The 18,843-nt window shown below is 42.2% G+C and overlaps 1 protein-coding gene across 2 annotated transcripts in view; it reads right to left on the bottom strand.

Annotated features, from left to right (window-relative positions):
- NUP93 (nucleoporin 93) overlaps nucleotides 1-18,843 on the bottom strand; it is a 104,827-nt gene that overhangs the window by 19,947 nt on the left and 66,037 nt on the right. For both annotated transcript variants that reach the window (XM_036834419.1, XM_036834420.1), the window contains 2 exons: nucleotides 13,741-13,869; nucleotides 2,645-2,719 (listed from right to left, as the gene is read on the bottom strand). In XM_036834419.1, coding sequence (XP_036690314.1) covers nucleotides 2,645-2,719; nucleotides 13,741-13,869 — 204 coding nt within the window. The remainder of the gene's footprint in view (nucleotides 1-2,644; nucleotides 2,720-13,740; nucleotides 13,870-18,843) is intronic.

The following is an 18,843-nucleotide window of genomic DNA, read 5'->3' as shown; positions in this document are numbered from 1 at the left end:
GTAAATAGCACAAATTCTATTTTCACCTTTTCTTTTTAGAACCCCTTGAAGCAGTTCTGAAACCAGCTTCTGCCCAATGGTCAGAAGCTTTCCTTCCTCAGAGTGGCTGAGCTATCCACACTGCCTGGAGGGCAAGGCCCCCGGCCAGCTTCCCAGTTCTGTGCCTGAGCTTCAGACAGCAGCAGCAACACCCACCAAAGCTAGTCGCTAGCCCAGCCTTCCTAACATCTGAGGAGTGGGAGCAGGGTGGTCCCGGGGGTTGGGGGGGAGTCCCAAGGGCAGTTCTGTGTTGCTCTGCCCAGCAGACCATCAGTCCCAGAGAGCAAGGACCAAAGTGGAAGATGGGACAGTGGAAGGTCTCCTGCTGCTGCTCCTAGGAACCCAGGGAAACATTTGGTAGTCTTTCTGGCAAAAGGACTGAATGGCCCCAGGCCCAGGGCTTGTGGACTTAGTAAGGACTGTCAGGTCGCAGCCCTCCACGTGTTTTAGAAGAGCAGTTGCTGCCCATCTGCAGTACCCGTTTCTCCGGGAAAGAATCCCAGCTCCTTAGTAAAATTTTCTCAAGAAAAAGGAACTATGTGACGTTCAACGAATGGAAAAGCCAATATTACTTTGGATTTTATTTAAAAAAACCCAACATAACGATGGTAAAAACGAGTAAGTTCTACTCTTTGCATCTGAAGTCCTTGCTCTACCGAGGACTGAACAAGGTAGTGATGTTAGACAAGTCAGGACCCTGTCGAACCTTACCTCCCTCTACTCTAAATGGGGGAGAGTATCATGCAGCCTCCAGGAGTGTTATAAAGATTAAATGAAATGGGGAGCCATTTATGAGGAGCCTTCCCTGGGGTACTGTGTTCAACATGGGATATAAAGATTTGCTCTCCACTGGAGGGGATAGCCATGTAAACAGATACATGACACTCCAGTGTCCTGAGTGCTAGTAAACCTTAGTTTTATGAAGTTTTAGTCTTTGCAGACACAGAAGATACATGGTTTCTCTCCTCAAAAGCTTGTAATTTCATTAGGCCTGAATTCTGACGGTGCCTGTGGCAATGGAAGTCAGTCACATAATGAAAGTGAAATTTTAAAAAATGCAGATGTAGTGTGGGAGAAAGAGAGAGATCTAAAAACTGGAGAAAAAAATAAATGAAGGCCCAGTAGTAAAACATGAGGGAGTTGGAAGGAGGGGGACTTATGTGAGGGAAGCTGATGTGGCTGGTTTGAGATGCCTAGAGTTAGAACTGGCAGTGGTACACTGAAGGAGCGAGGCTTAAAGAGAGCATTTAGAACATTTTTCTCAACAAGGGGTACAAGAAGGATCTCCGATAATACCATCAGCTCACCAAATAATTCAGTTAAGGCACCCCTCTGTTAAAGGCACAGGGTCTAGCAGTTTCTCCCCTCCCCCTGTTCACCTCTATAGCCACCATGTGTTTTTGTCTCCACCTACCCCACCCCACCCCCCCCCCACCCCAGCCCAGGTTGGACAGAAGAAAGGAATTGGGTGATGCTGAGGGCCACAGTGGCACCAATCGTGGGAGGGCTTTCCTGGTGGTGCAGTGGTTAAGAATCCACCTGCCAATGCAGGGGACATGGGTTTGATCCCTGGCCCGGGAAGATCCCACATGCCGTGGAGCAACTAAGCCCATGTGCCACAACTACTGAGCCTGCGCTCTAGAGCCTGTGCTCTGCAACAACAGAAGCCACAACAATGAGAAGCCCGTGCACTGCAAGAAGAGTAGCCCCTGCTTGCCTCAACTAGAGAAAGCCATGTGCAGCAATGAAGACCCAACACAGCCAAAATAAAAAAATAAAAAACAAATGAATAAATAAATTTATAAAGAAAAAAAAGAATCGCGGGAGTTGGTCACGACAGAACAGATGTTCCTTGGTCACTGCTGGTGCAGGACAATTTAAAGGGGATGGAAGCCCACCACCCTCAATTCAAGAAACAAGACTGTTTTCCCTTCTTGATACTTTGTGCAGCAAAGCGGCAAATTAGAATAAAATACACAGGTGGCCAGCACTGCTTTATTCAAAAAGTCAATTCCAGGTATGTACTGTCCTAAGCACAGTTTCAGTCAACAGAGTCCCTGAGCTTTACCACAAAGTGTCTCAATCCATACTCAAACTATTGCATGGTCATGATATACCACAAGAATCACAACCCCCCAAATATCATAAGCTTCTCCACGACAGTAATATCAGGTAATGGTGAGTACGCTATGCTTACCAAGGCAGAAAAGCATTTAGAAAATTTCTCTCTACAACAGAGTGAAGAAGCATTTCTGATAATACCATTCACCGACCAGGTGATCAGTTAATACAGAACTCCATTTGCTCAGCAGTGCAGTTACTGAAAGCTTTACCGTACATGGGCTGTTGCCAAATGCAAAATGAGATGCCTTGGTCAGTGTGTGAGGCAGATTTCAATTTCCCTAAATCAAACCTGAGTCATTCTATTACCCAATTTGATAGACTTCTCCAGGGACCCAGATGGTAAAATATTAACATGTCCTCTGAACGAAAACCCAACCTGTCTTCAGGGTTGGACTTTCACATGAAGTCTGTGTTCTCCTTTGCTTCCCAGCGGGCTCACAGGGATTTTCCTGGATTCGATCTTCCTTGGGAACACACTCACCTGCCGGGCATAGGCCATCTCGATGCTGTCCAGAGAGCTTCGACCAGGGGGTCCCGCATCACTGATGTAACTTGGCTGTAGATAAATACACATTCAGAATTGGTTCAGAACAGCATTCAGTCATGTAAAGAAAAAAAAAAACCATAAACATATGTTTGTCTTTAACAAAGCTGTTTCTGTTTCCTACTCAGACTTCCTCAAAATGATGATTTTAGGAGCTTCGATAGAAGGCAACTCTCTTACCATGATCACATGAGAAGGGAGCAGGCATGGGACTCAACTCAAAAATAACAGGAGGTTGGAGAAGCTGTAAGGATATCTCAGTAACGGTTTCTGGAAAGGCACCTCTTTGTAACATTCGGTTTCAATTCCCCAGTCCACCTCATCTTCCCCCTCCATGTCTTTACACCAGTGAGGCTGTGGTGTATGTGGGTCTCCTGTTTCCATCACTCATATCAGACAGCTGAGGAAATGGAGTTTATAGGGTCGCAACACCAGGATTCAGACATTTCCTATCTAGAGTCCACACTAAGACAACAGCTACTGATGAACTTTATGCATCTGAAAATATGAAGCCAGTCTAAGTTGGGCATTCATTTATTCAGCAAACATCTGCTAAGTGCCTGCCTGCCACATGCACAGTGTGTACACTTCCATCCCCACAGGGATGACAAGACAGCCCACAGAGGCTGTTCCCAAAGAGCTTACCATCTGATGGGGAGAGTTAGACACCAACATATGGAAAAAATTATTAGTCTTTTTTAAGAAAGACTAAAGTTTAATTTTTAGCTAAGTTTATTCCCTACTGTAAAAAAATATGGATCAAAATCAGGTATGTTCCAATTAGGTATATTAGGCATATTCTTAAATTTCCAATATTAGTTTGTACTGTACTGTAGCAAAGATCGAATTCTTCAAGCTTCTCTCATTAAAAAAAAAAAAAAAAAAAAAAAAAAAATCAATGCTCTATTCTCTAAAATCTAAAACAAAGCAGTTTAAAGTAGGTTCCCTGGGAGACACATGGCAGATAGCAGCAAAACTTCCTAGCACCACCAAAGCTGGTAAAAGGGATACCAGCATGAGCATGCACTGGGGCAGGACAGGGAACAGGAAGAAGCAGGAAGCAGAAAGGTGGGTTGTAAACCCTCAGGTTCTGGAATGAACACTGGACTGTCAGGACACCTGGGTTCCAGGAGGATGGCTCCACTCCCTTGCTTTGGGGTCTGGGCAAAGCACATATCCTTGGAGCCTCAGGTTCCCCTTGGCTGATGAAGGGGCTGTTCTAGACAATCTCGAGAGGTCCTCCCCAGCTCTGATTTTCTGCAATCATTGGTATTAAAAGAGCTTTAAACAGTTTACTGTTCAAAATATCGAATTTGATCTCACTACAGTACAGTAAAAACCAATGTATTGGAAATTTAAGAATATAACTAATATACCTAGTAGAATACACCTAATTTTGATTCATACTTGTTTATAGTAGGGAATAAGCTTAGCTAAAGGTTAACTTTAGTCTTTCTAAAAAACGGACTAATAAACTTTTCCATATGTTGGCATCTAACTCTCTCCATCAAATGGTAAGCTTGGAAGATGCTGCTGCTTGGCTGACCCAATGACCATTTCACATCCTTACCTCTCACTTCTACTCGCTGCCACTTCCCACTCTGGCATATGGAGTTAAATATATCCAATGGTGTGCTGGTAATGTTTAACAACTGGCTTGGGAAAGGGGACTTTATTTGTAGCGTTTGCTGATTTCTGTTGTAAATATTCCCACCATGGCAGAAATCAAGCTATTCCAAGTAGTATCAACTAGACGGCAAATTTCCTGAAACTCTAACAATAGGTCCTCATGAGCTGACCCCTACACACTACCCTTTCCCAGCCTCTACTGCAGCTAGGAGTGGCCATGCACCCTGGTTCTAGCCAACCGGATGAAAGCACAAGCCTGGTGGTACATTCTGGCTTAGTGCAGCTTCTGCTTTTCCTGATAAAGGGAGAAAAAAGAGCCTGGCATGGCCTTTCAGCTTTCTCCCCTGAATGCAAACAGGCTGTCTAGAGCTGCAGCAATCAGCGTGTGAGCCCGAAGTAAGTGGCCGTGCTAAAAATGGTGGCATACAGAGACAAAGAGGTGTCTCTGATGGCACTGCAGAGCTACTGAATTAAGGCCCACACTCTCCACACCTGCAGACTTGTTAGGTGAGAAAAATAAATCGCTATTCAACCTACAGAAACTCAAGTTTTCTGTTACTCACAGCTGAAAGCATTCCTATTTGAAATGATTGAAAACCATCAGGTTATAGTAACAACAGCCACACTTACTGAGCAACTACTATATGCCAAGCACTGTCTTAATTTCTGTGTTTAACTCCACAACCCTATGAGATACATACTTTTATTATAACAATTTTACAGATGAAGACACAAAAGCGCACAGAAAGCACCTTGCCAGAGGTCACTCCAATAGGAAGTAGTGGAGCCGTGGCTTGTGCCCACAGCCTGGGGCCACACTGCCAGCCGGGGCAGCCCGGGGCAACTGTCCAAGGATGGCCATTGAAGAACAAGAGAGAGTAGCAGTTAGAAATCCTGGCTCCGCTACTCACTAGCTACATGACCTTGATTGAGTATATTGCTTCTTTTGAGCCTGGGTTTCTTTAGCTGTAACACAGGGGCAGCAGCAATGGTATTTACCTCATAGATTTGCAAAATAATCTTAAATAGGAAGAAAACAGTACTTACTTCACAAGGAGTAAGTAGGAATAAATAGAAAGAGCTCACTGTCCAACATTTGACCAGTAAATGCTAGCTGTTACCACTTTTTAAATAAAAAATAAACCATAATGAACACGGGACTAAATCAGATGTTGAACAGTGGATAGATATGGACACTACAGAAACATAACCTAAGATATTTTCTTTGTGCTGGCTGGAAATTCTCATCTCACTCCTCTACAATGAAAACACATTCCTTGTAGGAAAAGAATCCCCCACCAGCTCATTTTCTATTTCTGGACTAATTCTGAGTGTTCCCAGTAACACTGCATTTGAGGACTGTTCTATAATGTGGCCACCTTTCTGGAACAGAACTCTCTGAAAGTTGATGATCCCCGAGTCTTCTGAAAGAACAGAGCACTAAGCCTGTTAATTCCAGTAACCTAACTGGGGGGGATAAACGGGGAGGAGAGGGGGAATGGCACTAAACACTTCTGCAAGGACACAGTTGTTTCAGCTAAATATACATAAACAGCCTTGAGAAATATTTTCCAGTACTACTAAAAACCTAATTTTAAAAAGTAGTTGGTTTTTTGGCCTTCAAATTTCCATTTAAATTAATTTTGCCTAATGCCCTTGTTTTCAAACGTACCTTTCCTTCATTTGCCCTTGGCTGAGCCTGTATTTCACCACACACAAAGTCAGTTATCCATCAACAGGATGTGTACATGCACATTCCTGAGCAGAGGAACCAGCAAACATTCAATGGAATTTCAAAGCCAGGAGCTGCTAGAGGGCTGGGAAAGGAGACGCCGGTATGCTGTGTGGGAATAACGTTCCAAACTCTTCAGGTTTTCTCTGTACTGGGGCCTGATCGGAGCACAGTGGGGATAACAGGAGCACAGAATCAGAGACCAGAAAGGCAGGGAAGATGGGTGGGCAGGGCCAGAGAGAACAACAAGGGGCTCACCCAGGAGTCTGGAGATAATGTGGAGAAACAGCAGTCTCTGGGAGCACAGAGAGGAGAAGGGTCTTCTCAGTGTACCTGGTGTCCCCCAAAACAGCCATTTTTAAGAGAACATTCCTGAACAGGCAGGATGTGGGTGGAGAGTGGCAGGAGGGAACTGCAAGCTTTTATTAAGCAACTACTTTTGTACATAACATATCCAGGGATGAATAAATCTCTTTTCCCAAGGAGAGCACATTCTAGGTGGGGAAAAAGGAATGTAGCACTCACTTCTAGCAAAACAAGTACAGAGTAAAAAGAAAATGTGATGATACTACAGAAGGAAGAGAGTTTTTAATTTTCAAGTGGAATGTTTTGGCTTTATGTAAGCAAAACAGAACCAAAGTAATTAATGTACAATAGTTGGCTACAGTATCTGTACATAGAAGCCCAGTACTACCAGAAAAAACACCGAGGCACCAGAAGACCCAGGTTCTAAATGCAACTCAACTGTGTGACCTTGGGTAATGACATCTAACTTTTCTGGAGCATCATTCTCCATGGATAAAACGGGAAGAATACTTGGGTCATTTATACAATGAAATCTATTACAGACACTAAAAAATGACAGACACCTACATGTACTAACCTAGAAAAAGCTCCAAAATAAGTTAAAAAAAATCAAAACATAATGCTAAGTAGTAGCATTTATTATATAAAATGGTGCCATTTATGGAGTAAATTGATAATAAACTGATCAGATGGACATATATGTATAAATGTGCACATAAATACCTGAGACGGAATTGGAAGGACAGAATGTCAGAGGTTATGTTTGGGTTGGGGGTAGAGGAGAGCAGCTGAATTTTCACAATCTCTCTCTATCTCTACCATTAGAACACTGTGCAAGAAGAAGGTGTTCATGTGATATATCCTGATGTCAAAATGAAGGGCCCGTTGAGTTGGGTTCTTTAAACTTCTTTTTGAAAGAGCAGCTGAGCACTTTCTATATTTGAAATCCTACTCAAATTCCAACACGTGAAACAAATTAGGAAACTACCAGGGAGCCATAAAATACAGCTTGGAATCATCTAGTCTGGGGTTTTCAAACTCATACTGTCAGTCTATATTTTTACTGTATTCCATCAAATCTAATACACCATCAACTGTAAGGCATCATGTTATTTATGTACCATTAGGAAAGAAAAATGCTGACAAACTATGACACACCACTGAATTTAAGGCGTATCTTGATTTCAGAGATGTTAAAATATAGAAAAGATGTGTAACTGGGAATTGGTGAAATATGGTATTAAGTCAGTGATCAAAATTAGAGACTACATTCAACACACACTGTTCACACACCGCATCATTATCTTTAATGATTAACCTACAACTTAGCTTCTCTACTGAGCCTATTGCTTGCTAGGCTGAGCCATTTTCCAGACAATACATTAAAGCACCATCCACTGACTATGTCTAATATCAATACAGCCACGACACACTGAGGCTAGATAAAAATTTACTTTTAAATGTTGCCTAAGATATATCAAGGATTCTCAACGATGCTCAAAGCCCGTAGTGTCATGCAAGGAGCGCAGACTGGGGGTGTTCTTCCCCACAGGCCAGACACGAGGACTAGGGCATGGGAGTTCTTAGCCAGCGGTCTCTTTCTTACTTCAAAGCACATCATTTTTTAAAAAAATTAATTAATTAATTAATTTATAGCTGTGTTGGGTCTTCATTTCTGTGCAAGGGCTTTCTCTAGTTGTGGCAAGCGGGGGCCACTCTTCATCGCGGTGCGCGGGCCTCTCACTATCGCGGCCTCTCTTGTTGTGGAGCACAGGCTCCAGACACGCAGGCTCAGTAATTGTGGCGCACGGGCCCAGTTGCTCCGCGGCATGTGGGATCTTCCCAAACCAGGGCTCGAACCCGTGTCCCCTGCACTGGCAGGCAGATTCTCAACCACTGCGCCACCAGGGAAGCCCAAAGCACATCATTTTTATTCACACTACAACCTGGAAAGTTAATAACAATCTTTCGATTCCTACCTTTCTTTAAAAATTATACCTTTTTCTTCAATGATATCCTAAGGAAATTAACTTCCCAAATTGAATTTATGCTACTGAAGCATCATTTCCCTTATTAAAACTTGCCAGTAATAGACATTACTAATGTGTTGTTGCTCTTCTGTTATTGGAAGGCTTGGGGGAAAAATGTTTCAGGAACCACCATCTCCTAGTTCATTTTTACTTAAAAATAAAAGCCTCAAGCCTCTCTTTATATTAAATTAGCTAAATTTGGACATTTTCCTTCAAATATAAGGTCAGCTCAAAATGACTGGAAGCCTCTTTCCTAGCTAATGACTCTCTGGATTCCAACAACCTTATTCTTGACAATAAGGTGCCCAGGAAAGAATGGTTTAGATGGCAAGTCATACTTTAATTATTTCTTCTACTTATGTCCTGAGATTTTTTTTCACTCCTAGTGACTTTATAAGTCAAGGGACACTTAAAAAGGGAAAGATCCATATTAAAATGATAAAAATGAACTTAATAGTGTGTAGCTTACCAAATACCAGCCACCACCATAAACAGTGCTGCGATGTGTTGAGCGTGCACTCTATACCAGCTCTGGGCCAGGCGCCTTACACACGTTCTACGTTCCTTCCAACGGTTCTTCAAGAGAGGCCTTTTACAATGAGGATGAGAACAGGAGGCTCCCGGGAGAGGCCCGGGAACTTAGGCCTGCCGAATTCCAAAGCCTGTCTCAGGCCTTCACACTCTGTGGTTTCTTACAAAGAGGGTAGAGAAGGTGCCTGCCCAAATGGAGATAATACCACCTTTCCATCATTTTGAAGAACATTACATGGAAAAAACCTGTAAAAACACATGGTTCTTCCACATATCCACCAGAATGGTTGAACTGAAAAAGATAAAAAATACCAAGTGTGGCAAAGATATGGAACAAAGAGAATTCTCATAGTGCTGGTGGGAGGGTACACTAAGACACCGTTTTGGAACAGTGCTGAACATATGTGTACCTTCCGCCCCAGCAATTGCCCGCTTAGATGTGCCCAATGGATGTGCAAACGTATGTTCACCAAAAGACAGGTACAAGAATGCTCTCAATAGCACTCTTTATAAAAGCTAAGAATTGGTAACTATCCAAATGTCCATCAACATCAGAATGGATAAACAGACTGCAGTCATACTATTCGGCCATGAGAATGAATAGCCTTCAACTACATGTAACAATATACAGAATGTTAAGCAAAAGAAGCCAGAAACAAGAGTACATACCATATGACTCCATTTACACAGAGTTTAAAAACAGGCAAAATTAATCTATGACATCAGAAATTAGGACAGTGTTTCTCTTGGTGGTGGTGGTGAGGGGTGGTGAATGAAAAGGCACAGAACGGGGGATGCTGGGGTGCCGACAATGTTGTTTCTTCATCTGGGTGTGTTCCCTTTTGGTAATTCATTGAGCTGTACACTTAAAAAGTGCACACTTTTCTGTATATATGCTATACTTCAGGAAAAAAGTTCAAAACAGCAACAAACAACAAAACCTACAAGGTTCCAGAAATGGCAATTCCCTGGATTATCTGAAGAAACATCTGCATCATTTGCCAGCTTTTTCAGTAAAGCTATCCACTCTGCTAGGTGTCAAAACAGAGAACAGCAAAAGTATCAATAACTCCCTTCCAAGAGGGAGGACTCGAGGTCAAGGAAGCAGAGTCTACTAAATAGACTAGTCTATTTTTAAGACAAGAGCAATCAAGAAAGAATATCTCATTAGCAGCTTATAATTACTTCCAAATCCCAATACAGACTACAACCTATTAACACAATTTTAAAAACTGAAGTTTATAAAACCATGAGCTGTTCTACTTATCTGCCCAGACTCACAAGAAATTAAGAAACATTAGGCTGGCCAAGGATTTTATACATTAGCTCTTTTTTCCCAAAGACTCTACTCCTCTTTGAAATCTTTGAGTCTAAGAAATGTGTAACAGGGTCTTTAATGAGTAATTTCCTAAGATAAATGACTTTAGCATCTATTTATTTTGGGGGCTAATTTAATAGAAAAACTGGGTTTTAAATCAGGAGCCAATTTGTAGATACAGGATGTTTGAAGCTATCCTGCAGGCATGACACACTGCCAAGCTACCCACCTTTGACCCAGACTTCAACACAACGATGGTCTAGAAGCCAACAGTCCTGGATCTCACCAGCATATTACACATCTCTCTGAGCCTCAGTTGTCCTATCTCCCATGAGAAAAGAATGCTAGCTAGTTAAGAAACAACTTCTGGGGAAAAGATTTATCAGCAAGCACTGGCAATATTACTTGAAATGTCTAATGCTATAATTTTTGTGACATTATAATTTTTAACCTGCACCTCCAAATTATCTGAAACTACTTACTTTAAAACAATAGTAAGGGATGCCCATTTTGGGTCAGGTGCTTTATGTTATCACTAATCTTCCCAATAATCCCATTTCACCAATGAAGACATTAAATGTCTGCAGGGTTAAATAACTTGGATGAGGTCTCAGAACTAGTCAGTGCTGAAGCTAGGATCTGAACCCCAGGGCTGTTCTCTCCCCAACACCAGCGTGGTAAATGTGTGGTTAAGTCACAGCTCCCACTGGCACAAGGGCAGACATCACTAATCAAGCAAGACACTCTTTCCTGCTGATCCCAAGATGCAGCCTCAAATCCCTCTCAGGAAAGATCTCCAGGATAAATAAGTGAAAAAAGCATGATACAGAACAGAGCATATAGTAAAAGAACTTTTGTGTAAGAAGGAGGGAAGATAATATATATTGCCTTGTATTCATATAAAGAGACTCTAGAAATATTACACAAGAAAGTAATAATAGTGATTACTTCCAGGAGAGGCAAAGCGGGGAGGGAATGAGCTTCTGTGGACAGGGTACTTTAATTCTTGAGTCATATGAATATATTACCTTTAAAAAAATTAGATTTTAAAGAGGAGAAACCCCTCAACTTAGCACCACCACCAATCAGTGAACACTGGCAATTAAAATAAACCCTATTAAACATACCCACTCTAAAATCACACTGTTTCAACATATCCCTAATACTCCGGTTAGCACAAAGTTAGCTAAGGCCAAATGATTTATTCAACAAATATTTCTAGAGCATCTAATATGTTCCAGGGACTCTTCTAGACACTGGAGATATGAGTAAACATAACAAACAAAAATCCTTACCTTCATGGAGCTTACATTCTACTGTGAGAAACAGATAGTAAGCAATATAAAGACATATACCTATACAATGGTTTAAAGTGAAGAAGTGCTAAAAAGAAAAATATAGCAAGAAAAGGGGATATAGAAAGTGCTGAATGGGGAAAGGTTGGTTTGGATTTCAGATATCAAGTCCCTGGAAGGCCTCACTGCGATGGCACTGGGTAATATTTGAAGAAAGTGAGGGAGACAGCCATGCAGTTACTTGGGGGAAGAGCCTTCTAGGCACAAGCAACAGGAAGCCCAGAGGACCTGAGGCAGGAGCAAGCCTACCCGGTTCGTTCCAGGAACCTGCAATGAGCTTGTCTGGCTGGCGCAACAAGAGCAACAGGGAGAGCAGAATAACTTGAGCTGGGAGAGGCAACAAGACCAGGTCAGGTAGGGACTTAGAGGTCATGGTAAAGACTCTGGCTTTCACTCCAAACGAGATGGGTGTCACTGGAGGATCCCGAACAGAGGAGTGACACGATCTAGCCTGTGTCTTTTTTTTTTTTTTTTAAAGAAATTCACGTTCTTTTATTTATTTATTTATTTATGACTGTGTTGAGTCTTCTCTAGTTTTATTTATTTATTTATTTATGACTGTGTTGAGTCTTCTCTAGTTGCGGCAAGTGGGGACCACTCTTCATCGCGGTGCGCGGGCCTCTCACCATCGCGGCCTCTCTTGTTGCGGAGCACAGGCTCCAGACGCGCAGGCTCAGTAATTGTGGCTCACGGGCCCAGTTGCTCCGCGGCATGTGGGATCTTCCCAGACCAGGGCTTGAACCCGTGTCCCCTGCATTGGCAGGCAGACTCTCAGCCACTGCGCCACCAGGGAAGCCCTAGCCTGTGTCTTAATAGCGTCACTCTGGCTGTTGTGTTGAAAAGACTGTACAAGGGCAAAAGCAGGGAGACCAGTGGGGTTGACAACCTCTAAGATGGCTCCCAACAATCCCCACTTCCTGGGATCCGAGCCCTCGTTTAATCCTCTCTCCTTGAGCATAGGCTGAATTTAGTGACTTACCTTGATCAAAGTAAAGCGACAGGATATTACTTTCAAGATTAAGTCACGGAAAGACCGTGGTTTCTGTCTTGGGGGCCCTTTAGCTCTTCCTTGGATCCCTCACTCTCTTGCTCCAGGGGAAGCAAACTACCATGCTGTGAGCAACACAAGAGAGACCCACATGACAAGGAACTGACGTCCCTAGCCAAGAGCCAGAGAGGACCTGAGGCTTGCCGAGAGGCACGTGAGTGAGCCTGGGAGTGGATCCTCCCCGAGTTTAGCCCTGCAATGAGTGTTGCCTCAGCCAACATCTTGACCGCAGCCTCAAGAGACCCTGAACTATTTCTGGTAAACGCAGCTAAGCTAAATGATTGTTTCCAGCCACTACGGTTTGGAGTGATTGGTTACATAGCAATAGATAACAGAACTAACCAGTTAGGAGGTTAGTCCAATAATGTGAACAAGAGATGATGGTGACTTGGTCCAGAGTGCTAACAGCAGAGGTGGTAAAAAGTGGTTGGATTCTGGGTATATTCTGAGAGTAGGGTTAAGTGGATTTGCCAACATGTGAGAGAGTCTAGGTGAGAGAAGGGGAGGACAAAAATGAATTTAAGGTGTTTGATCTGAGCAAGTGAAAAACTGCAACTGCCCTTTATAAAGATGATAAACTCTGTGAGAAAAGAAGGTTGATGCCAGGAGGGAGTTAAGGGCAGTTGCTACCATGACTCAATTCTAAACATGTTTCGCTTGATGGCTCTGAGATATCTGAGTACAGCCAAGAAGGCCACTAGAAAAATGAGTCTGGGGGTGTTTGGAGCTGTGATGTAAATTTAAGTCTTCAAGTACATAGATGGTATTTAATACCACAAGCCCAGATGAGATCAACGGGGCAGTGACTGAGGAAGAAACAAGAACAGGTCAAGGACTCAGCCCTGGGACACACAAACACCTAGGGGTCAAGGAATTTGAGGAAAATTCAGCAAAAGAGGCTGAGCAGAAGCAGCCAGACACGTTGGAGGAAATCCAGGCAAATGTGGGCGTCTGGAAGGCAATGAAGAGAGGGCTTCAAGGGGGAGACAGTGATCAACCATGCCAGGACTGTCAGTAGTCAAGCAGACAAGCATTCTCTGACCTCTGAGTTTTCATCGTGGTTTACCTTCTGGACTCAACCTACCTCGCTTTCTTGAGTAAAGTCAAGGGCATCTTCTCCCGATGCCAGCAGGGTGTGGAGAATCCGCTGTTTCACTTGCTCCCACTCAACCAGCATTGACTCTCGATGGTACTCCTCAGCCATGCCAAAGGTCTGTTGGAGAGGAGCAGAGAGAGACGACCCAAATGAGAAGACAAAGAACACGGTTTCCCTTGAAGCGCATCAGAAATTCAAAGCCCTCCAGATCTGCCATCTTTCCATGAGTGGAGCAAAAGCAATCTAGTTTAAATTATCCTTTAAGAATTTACTGACAACTGTTTGCAACATGCCCTATTTCATCAAGTCTAACACGTTAAATGTTTTTTTAATTGTGACAAAATTCACTTAACAATAAAACTTACCATGTTAACCCTTTTTAAGTGTACAGTTCAGTGGTATTAAGTTCATTCACACGGCTGTGCAAACGTCACCACCATACATCTCCAGAACTCTTTTCATCATGCAAAAATGAAATTCTGCACCCATTAACCAATAACTTCATTCCCACCTTCCCCCAGTCACAGGTAACCACCATTCTACTTCTGTCTCTATGATTTTGACCACTTCTAGGTACCTCATGGAAGTGCAATCATACAGTATTTGTCTTCTTATGTCTGGCTTATTTCACTTAGCAAAATGTCCTCAAGATTCATCCATGTTATAGCATATGCAGTCTCGTTCCTTTTTAAGGCTGAATAATACTCCACGGTATGTACACACCACATTTTGTTTATCCATTCATCTATCCATGGACACTTGAGTTGCTTCCAATTTTTGGTAATTGTGAATCGTGCTACTGTGAACATGGGTGTACAAATATCTCTTCAAATTCCTGCTTTCAATTCTTTGGGATACATACCCAGAAATGGAATTGCTGGATCAGATGGTCATCCTATGTTTAATTTTTTGAGCGATTGCATAATGTTTCCAAAGAAGCTGTACCATTTTTCATTCTCATCAACAGTGCACAAAGGTTCCAATTTCTCTACATCCTCTCCAATACTCACTATTTTCTGGGTTTTTTTGATTGTAGCCATGCTAATGGGTGTGAGGTAATAACTTATGGTTTTGATTTGCATTTCTCTAATGAGTAGTGATGTTGAACATCTTTTCATGTGCTTATTAAGATAAATATCATCTTAAAACCTCTGAAATTAGGCTACATATTACAATTCATAGCATGTCAAAAGCTTAAATTGAAGTACTTTTTCTTTGTAGTACATAAAATAATGATGGATTATAAAGTCAATGGTATCTTAAGATTTAACGAGCCTCTAAGATAAGACAAAAAGTAGGATTCTCCCAGTGTCTATTTTTTTAAGAAACAGTAATATTTTCATAGGAGGAAGCAAATCAGTAAAAGAAAAAACAGAGCCTTTTGCAATTAGGTTTCCTATCAGTCTTCTCAAAGTCACTACTGAAATGTCTGGCAAACCTCACTTCTATCTGCTGGTGACACTGCAGCTTGCCAAAACAAAGGCACTCACAAGGAAAAGAAAAAAGAGAAAGAAGGAAAACAAAGAAAAGAGGAAGGGGGGCTTCTCTGGTGGCACAGTGGTTAGGAATCTGCCTGCCAATGCAGGGGATATGGGTTCAAGTGCTGATCCGGGACGATCTCCCATGCCTAGGAGCAACTAAGCCTGTGCACCACAACTACTGAGCCTGCACTCTAGAGCCCGCGAGCCACAACTACTGAGCCTGCATGCCACAACTACTGAAGCCCATGTGCCTAGAGCCCGTGCTCCACAACAAGAGAAGCCACTGCAGTGAGAAGCCCGTGCACCGCAACTAAGAGTAACCCCACTCACCACAACTAGAGAAAGCCCACACGCAGCAACGAAGACCCAATGCAGCCAAAAATAAATAAATAAACTAAAACTAAAAAAGAAAAAAAAATCTAGGAGAGTGGTTTAAAAAAAAAAAAAGGAAAGAGGAAGGGAAGAAGGGAGGAAGGGAGAAAACACACACACACACACACAAAACAAAAAACAAGAAAAGAAAAAAAACACCAAAAAACAAAAGCAAAACCAAAACCCCTCTGAGGAGGAGATTAAAGCAACTTAAAGAGACATACTGAATCATAACCATTCTTAGCCTATTATTCTTCAATTGGCAGACCAGGTTTCCCAACAGCTTAAGCCCACTTCTCAAAAAGCCATTTCATTTACAATCAGATTGGCATCTAATTAGGCAGCACCAAGGGAATGAGTATTAGTAATGCCTGCTTTATTTTGGCAATGCAGATAATTTATACTGATAATATTCATATATATGAGCTCTGGGAAACTATCAGAAAAATCATATACTCTTTCTACAAATGGGATGTTTGAGTGTGGACCAATATTTATTAAAATGTGAAAAAGAGAGCCGACACCCACAAAAATGATTAGGAAGAGGGTTGGCACATCTTGCAAATTTGATTTGGTCCATCTATCAATGGATCTCTTTTCTAATATGTATTGTGAAGACAAAAAAAGAAATGACTATCAAAAACTTTAAAAACAGTCTTTCATCTGGTTTTCTTCTCACTGAAGGTCAGGCAGAACAGACCACTCCAAGTAGCCTGGATTGAAAAAAATACCCAGAGAAAAATCATTTTCTCTTGCTACATTAGTGACCTTAAACACGAAAGCTATGCATTTTGAATAGGGAAAAGTATGCTGGAACAGAGAGGTGGGGTAGAGGGGCGGGGAAGAGGTAGTTTCCCTAGAAGCTATCCAGAAATAGTGCACATGTTGAACCACATTTCTTCTAAAACTCTTCCATTTAGTGGGCATCCACCTCCTTAACCTTGAACCTGTCCCAGAAAGGGAAAATAAGAGGGCCATGGGGCAGGTGGACCAGGGCGGGTTGAAATAAGGAGGTGGAGGGCTGGCATACCATACAGCTTTCCAAACTTGCAATAGGAAGTGAGGCACTGACTAAGCGCTGCCACTGGCCCAGGACACCACAGTGTCACAAGAATTTTTCTTAAGGGTAAGTCCTCTGGCTGACAAAGAATGGCAGAGCACTAAAGGCAATTGAAGAAAACACAATCTGTCTCAGAGACACTGTTGATGAGGATGGCAGGGGCAGACTTCCAGCATCACATAAGGGTCAGGGCGACAACAGTGGGAATTAACCATCCCCTGTTAATCAAGCTGCCCACCTGTGTGCCAAGAACTCCTGCATCAAGAACACAGGAAATACTCTGAAAACTGGCAGCTTTCTGGGCTCAAATCCTCAGATGTATCTGAGAAATATGCCAGGCTACTCATTTAGAAACAGCTCCACAACCTGAACAAACAGCACTGTCGTTCCATTCATCATTAGTGTGATAAGGAGCTTCAAATAAAAATAAATGGCCCAACATTAAAATTCTCTTCCCTTCACCATGCCACCCCCAGCTTATCTTAATTACATTAGAGATAATGGAACATCCAATTTGTGGGCTAATCAGGGATGATCAGCCACCCATCTGCCCTCTTCCAGCCTATTCCCTTTAGACCCACATCTGAACCACCAGATGAGGTGCAAAGAAGAACGTCAACTAGAGGAGCTAATGAGAGAGAATCAACAGAGCTACTCAAAAGAGCTAAGAACTAAGAGAAAAGGAGGACAGTGAGGATCTGAGACAAGGTGAGAGACAGGAATAGCAGGGATAAGGAAAGACAAACCACAGAAAATGACAAAGCAGTGAAGAAACTATTATAAATTAAATCCGGGGACTTCCCTGGTGGTGCAGTGGTTAAGACTCTGTGCTCCCAATTCAGGGGGCCCCGGTTCGATCCCTGGTCAGGGAACTAGATCCCACAGGCATGCTGCAACTAAGAGTTCGTATACCACAACTAAGACCCAGTGCAACCAAAAAAAAAAAAAAAAAAAAAAAAAGATTGTCATTGCCAAGACAGGCAGACCTCAGATATATTAAAAAAAAAAAAAATTAAATCCGAATCTTTCAAGTTATGTGGGGAAATATATCTCTTTGAACATAGTTAGGAAAGGAAGGCAGGGAAAGAACTGGGCAACTGAATTAAGAACAGGTGGGGAGCACTCAAACCCCATTTTCATAAAGGGAAGAGGGCAACCTGCTTTGACTTCACACCCACTTATTATTGAGCTGTTGCTGGCGTTTAGAAACTCTACATATGTTCTGATAATGTTGTTCTGTTTTTGCTGGGATGCACCAAATGGGAAAAGATAGGACACATTTGTGGTTTTGTAGCTTGTTTTCTTGGCATTTCAGCAGGATATTGGCAAGTTATTCAAACGTGAAATTACCACCAATAATGCCAAAAAGCTGCTCACCTTTTTGTTTGAAAATGATTCTTGTTCAGCAGCAGCCTCTGGTGTCCAGACAGGTGAAAGGTTTCCCCCCCCAGGGCCAGCTCCCAACACCGGAACATCTCCCTCACAAACACATATGCACACATTTTGCACTGTGGTATGTCACTTAAATGTTTTGGCTGGCTGCACATTTAGTCTCAGTATGGCACAACGTTCAGAGACTGCCAATTTCAGAAACACATTCCGCAGGGTAAATGGATTAATAAGGCTCGGTGGCATTCGACAATCCTAATTTAATTTCATCGGTCCTTTACAGCAGGAGAATCAATGTTGGTGAGTAACTCACTCCAAGTGTGAACCAAAAAAAACCTTAAAAAAAATATTTTCAAATCTGGATCAAGTGAATTTCTCTATTTCTAGGAATAAGTACTATTGCCAAAAATATAATTAATTAAATTTTAGGGAATTTTACTCTGATAATTAAACATATCAGTCATTTAAATAATGTCTCTGAAACATATTCTTATAAATTAGAGCTGGCAAGACCCCCTGCTGCCCTATCTCACTCATATCAGCACTACTTAGACACTTCCACCTGTATGGAATATTTTAATAAAGCACACTGAGAAGCAGCATTTTTTTTTTTTACTTTCTTATTTTTTGAACCACATAAATAATACACAAATACATTTCACTTGATCTAAGGCTTACATAAGTAAACAGCAAAACAGAGATTCCCTTCACCCCTACTCCCTTGCAGAGACAGCTACTGCTTCCAGACTAATGGGAACCCTCCAGCCTCCTTCCTGGGAAAAGCTGCAT

This window comes from Balaenoptera musculus, chromosome 19 (genome assembly GCF_009873245.2).
Source record: "Balaenoptera musculus isolate JJ_BM4_2016_0621 chromosome 19, mBalMus1.pri.v3, whole genome shotgun sequence".
Taxonomy (NCBI): domain Eukaryota; kingdom Metazoa; phylum Chordata; class Mammalia; order Artiodactyla; family Balaenopteridae; genus Balaenoptera; species Balaenoptera musculus.
Note: the sequence above shows the minus strand (reverse complement) of the source record. Positions and strands in the feature narration are given on the sequence as shown.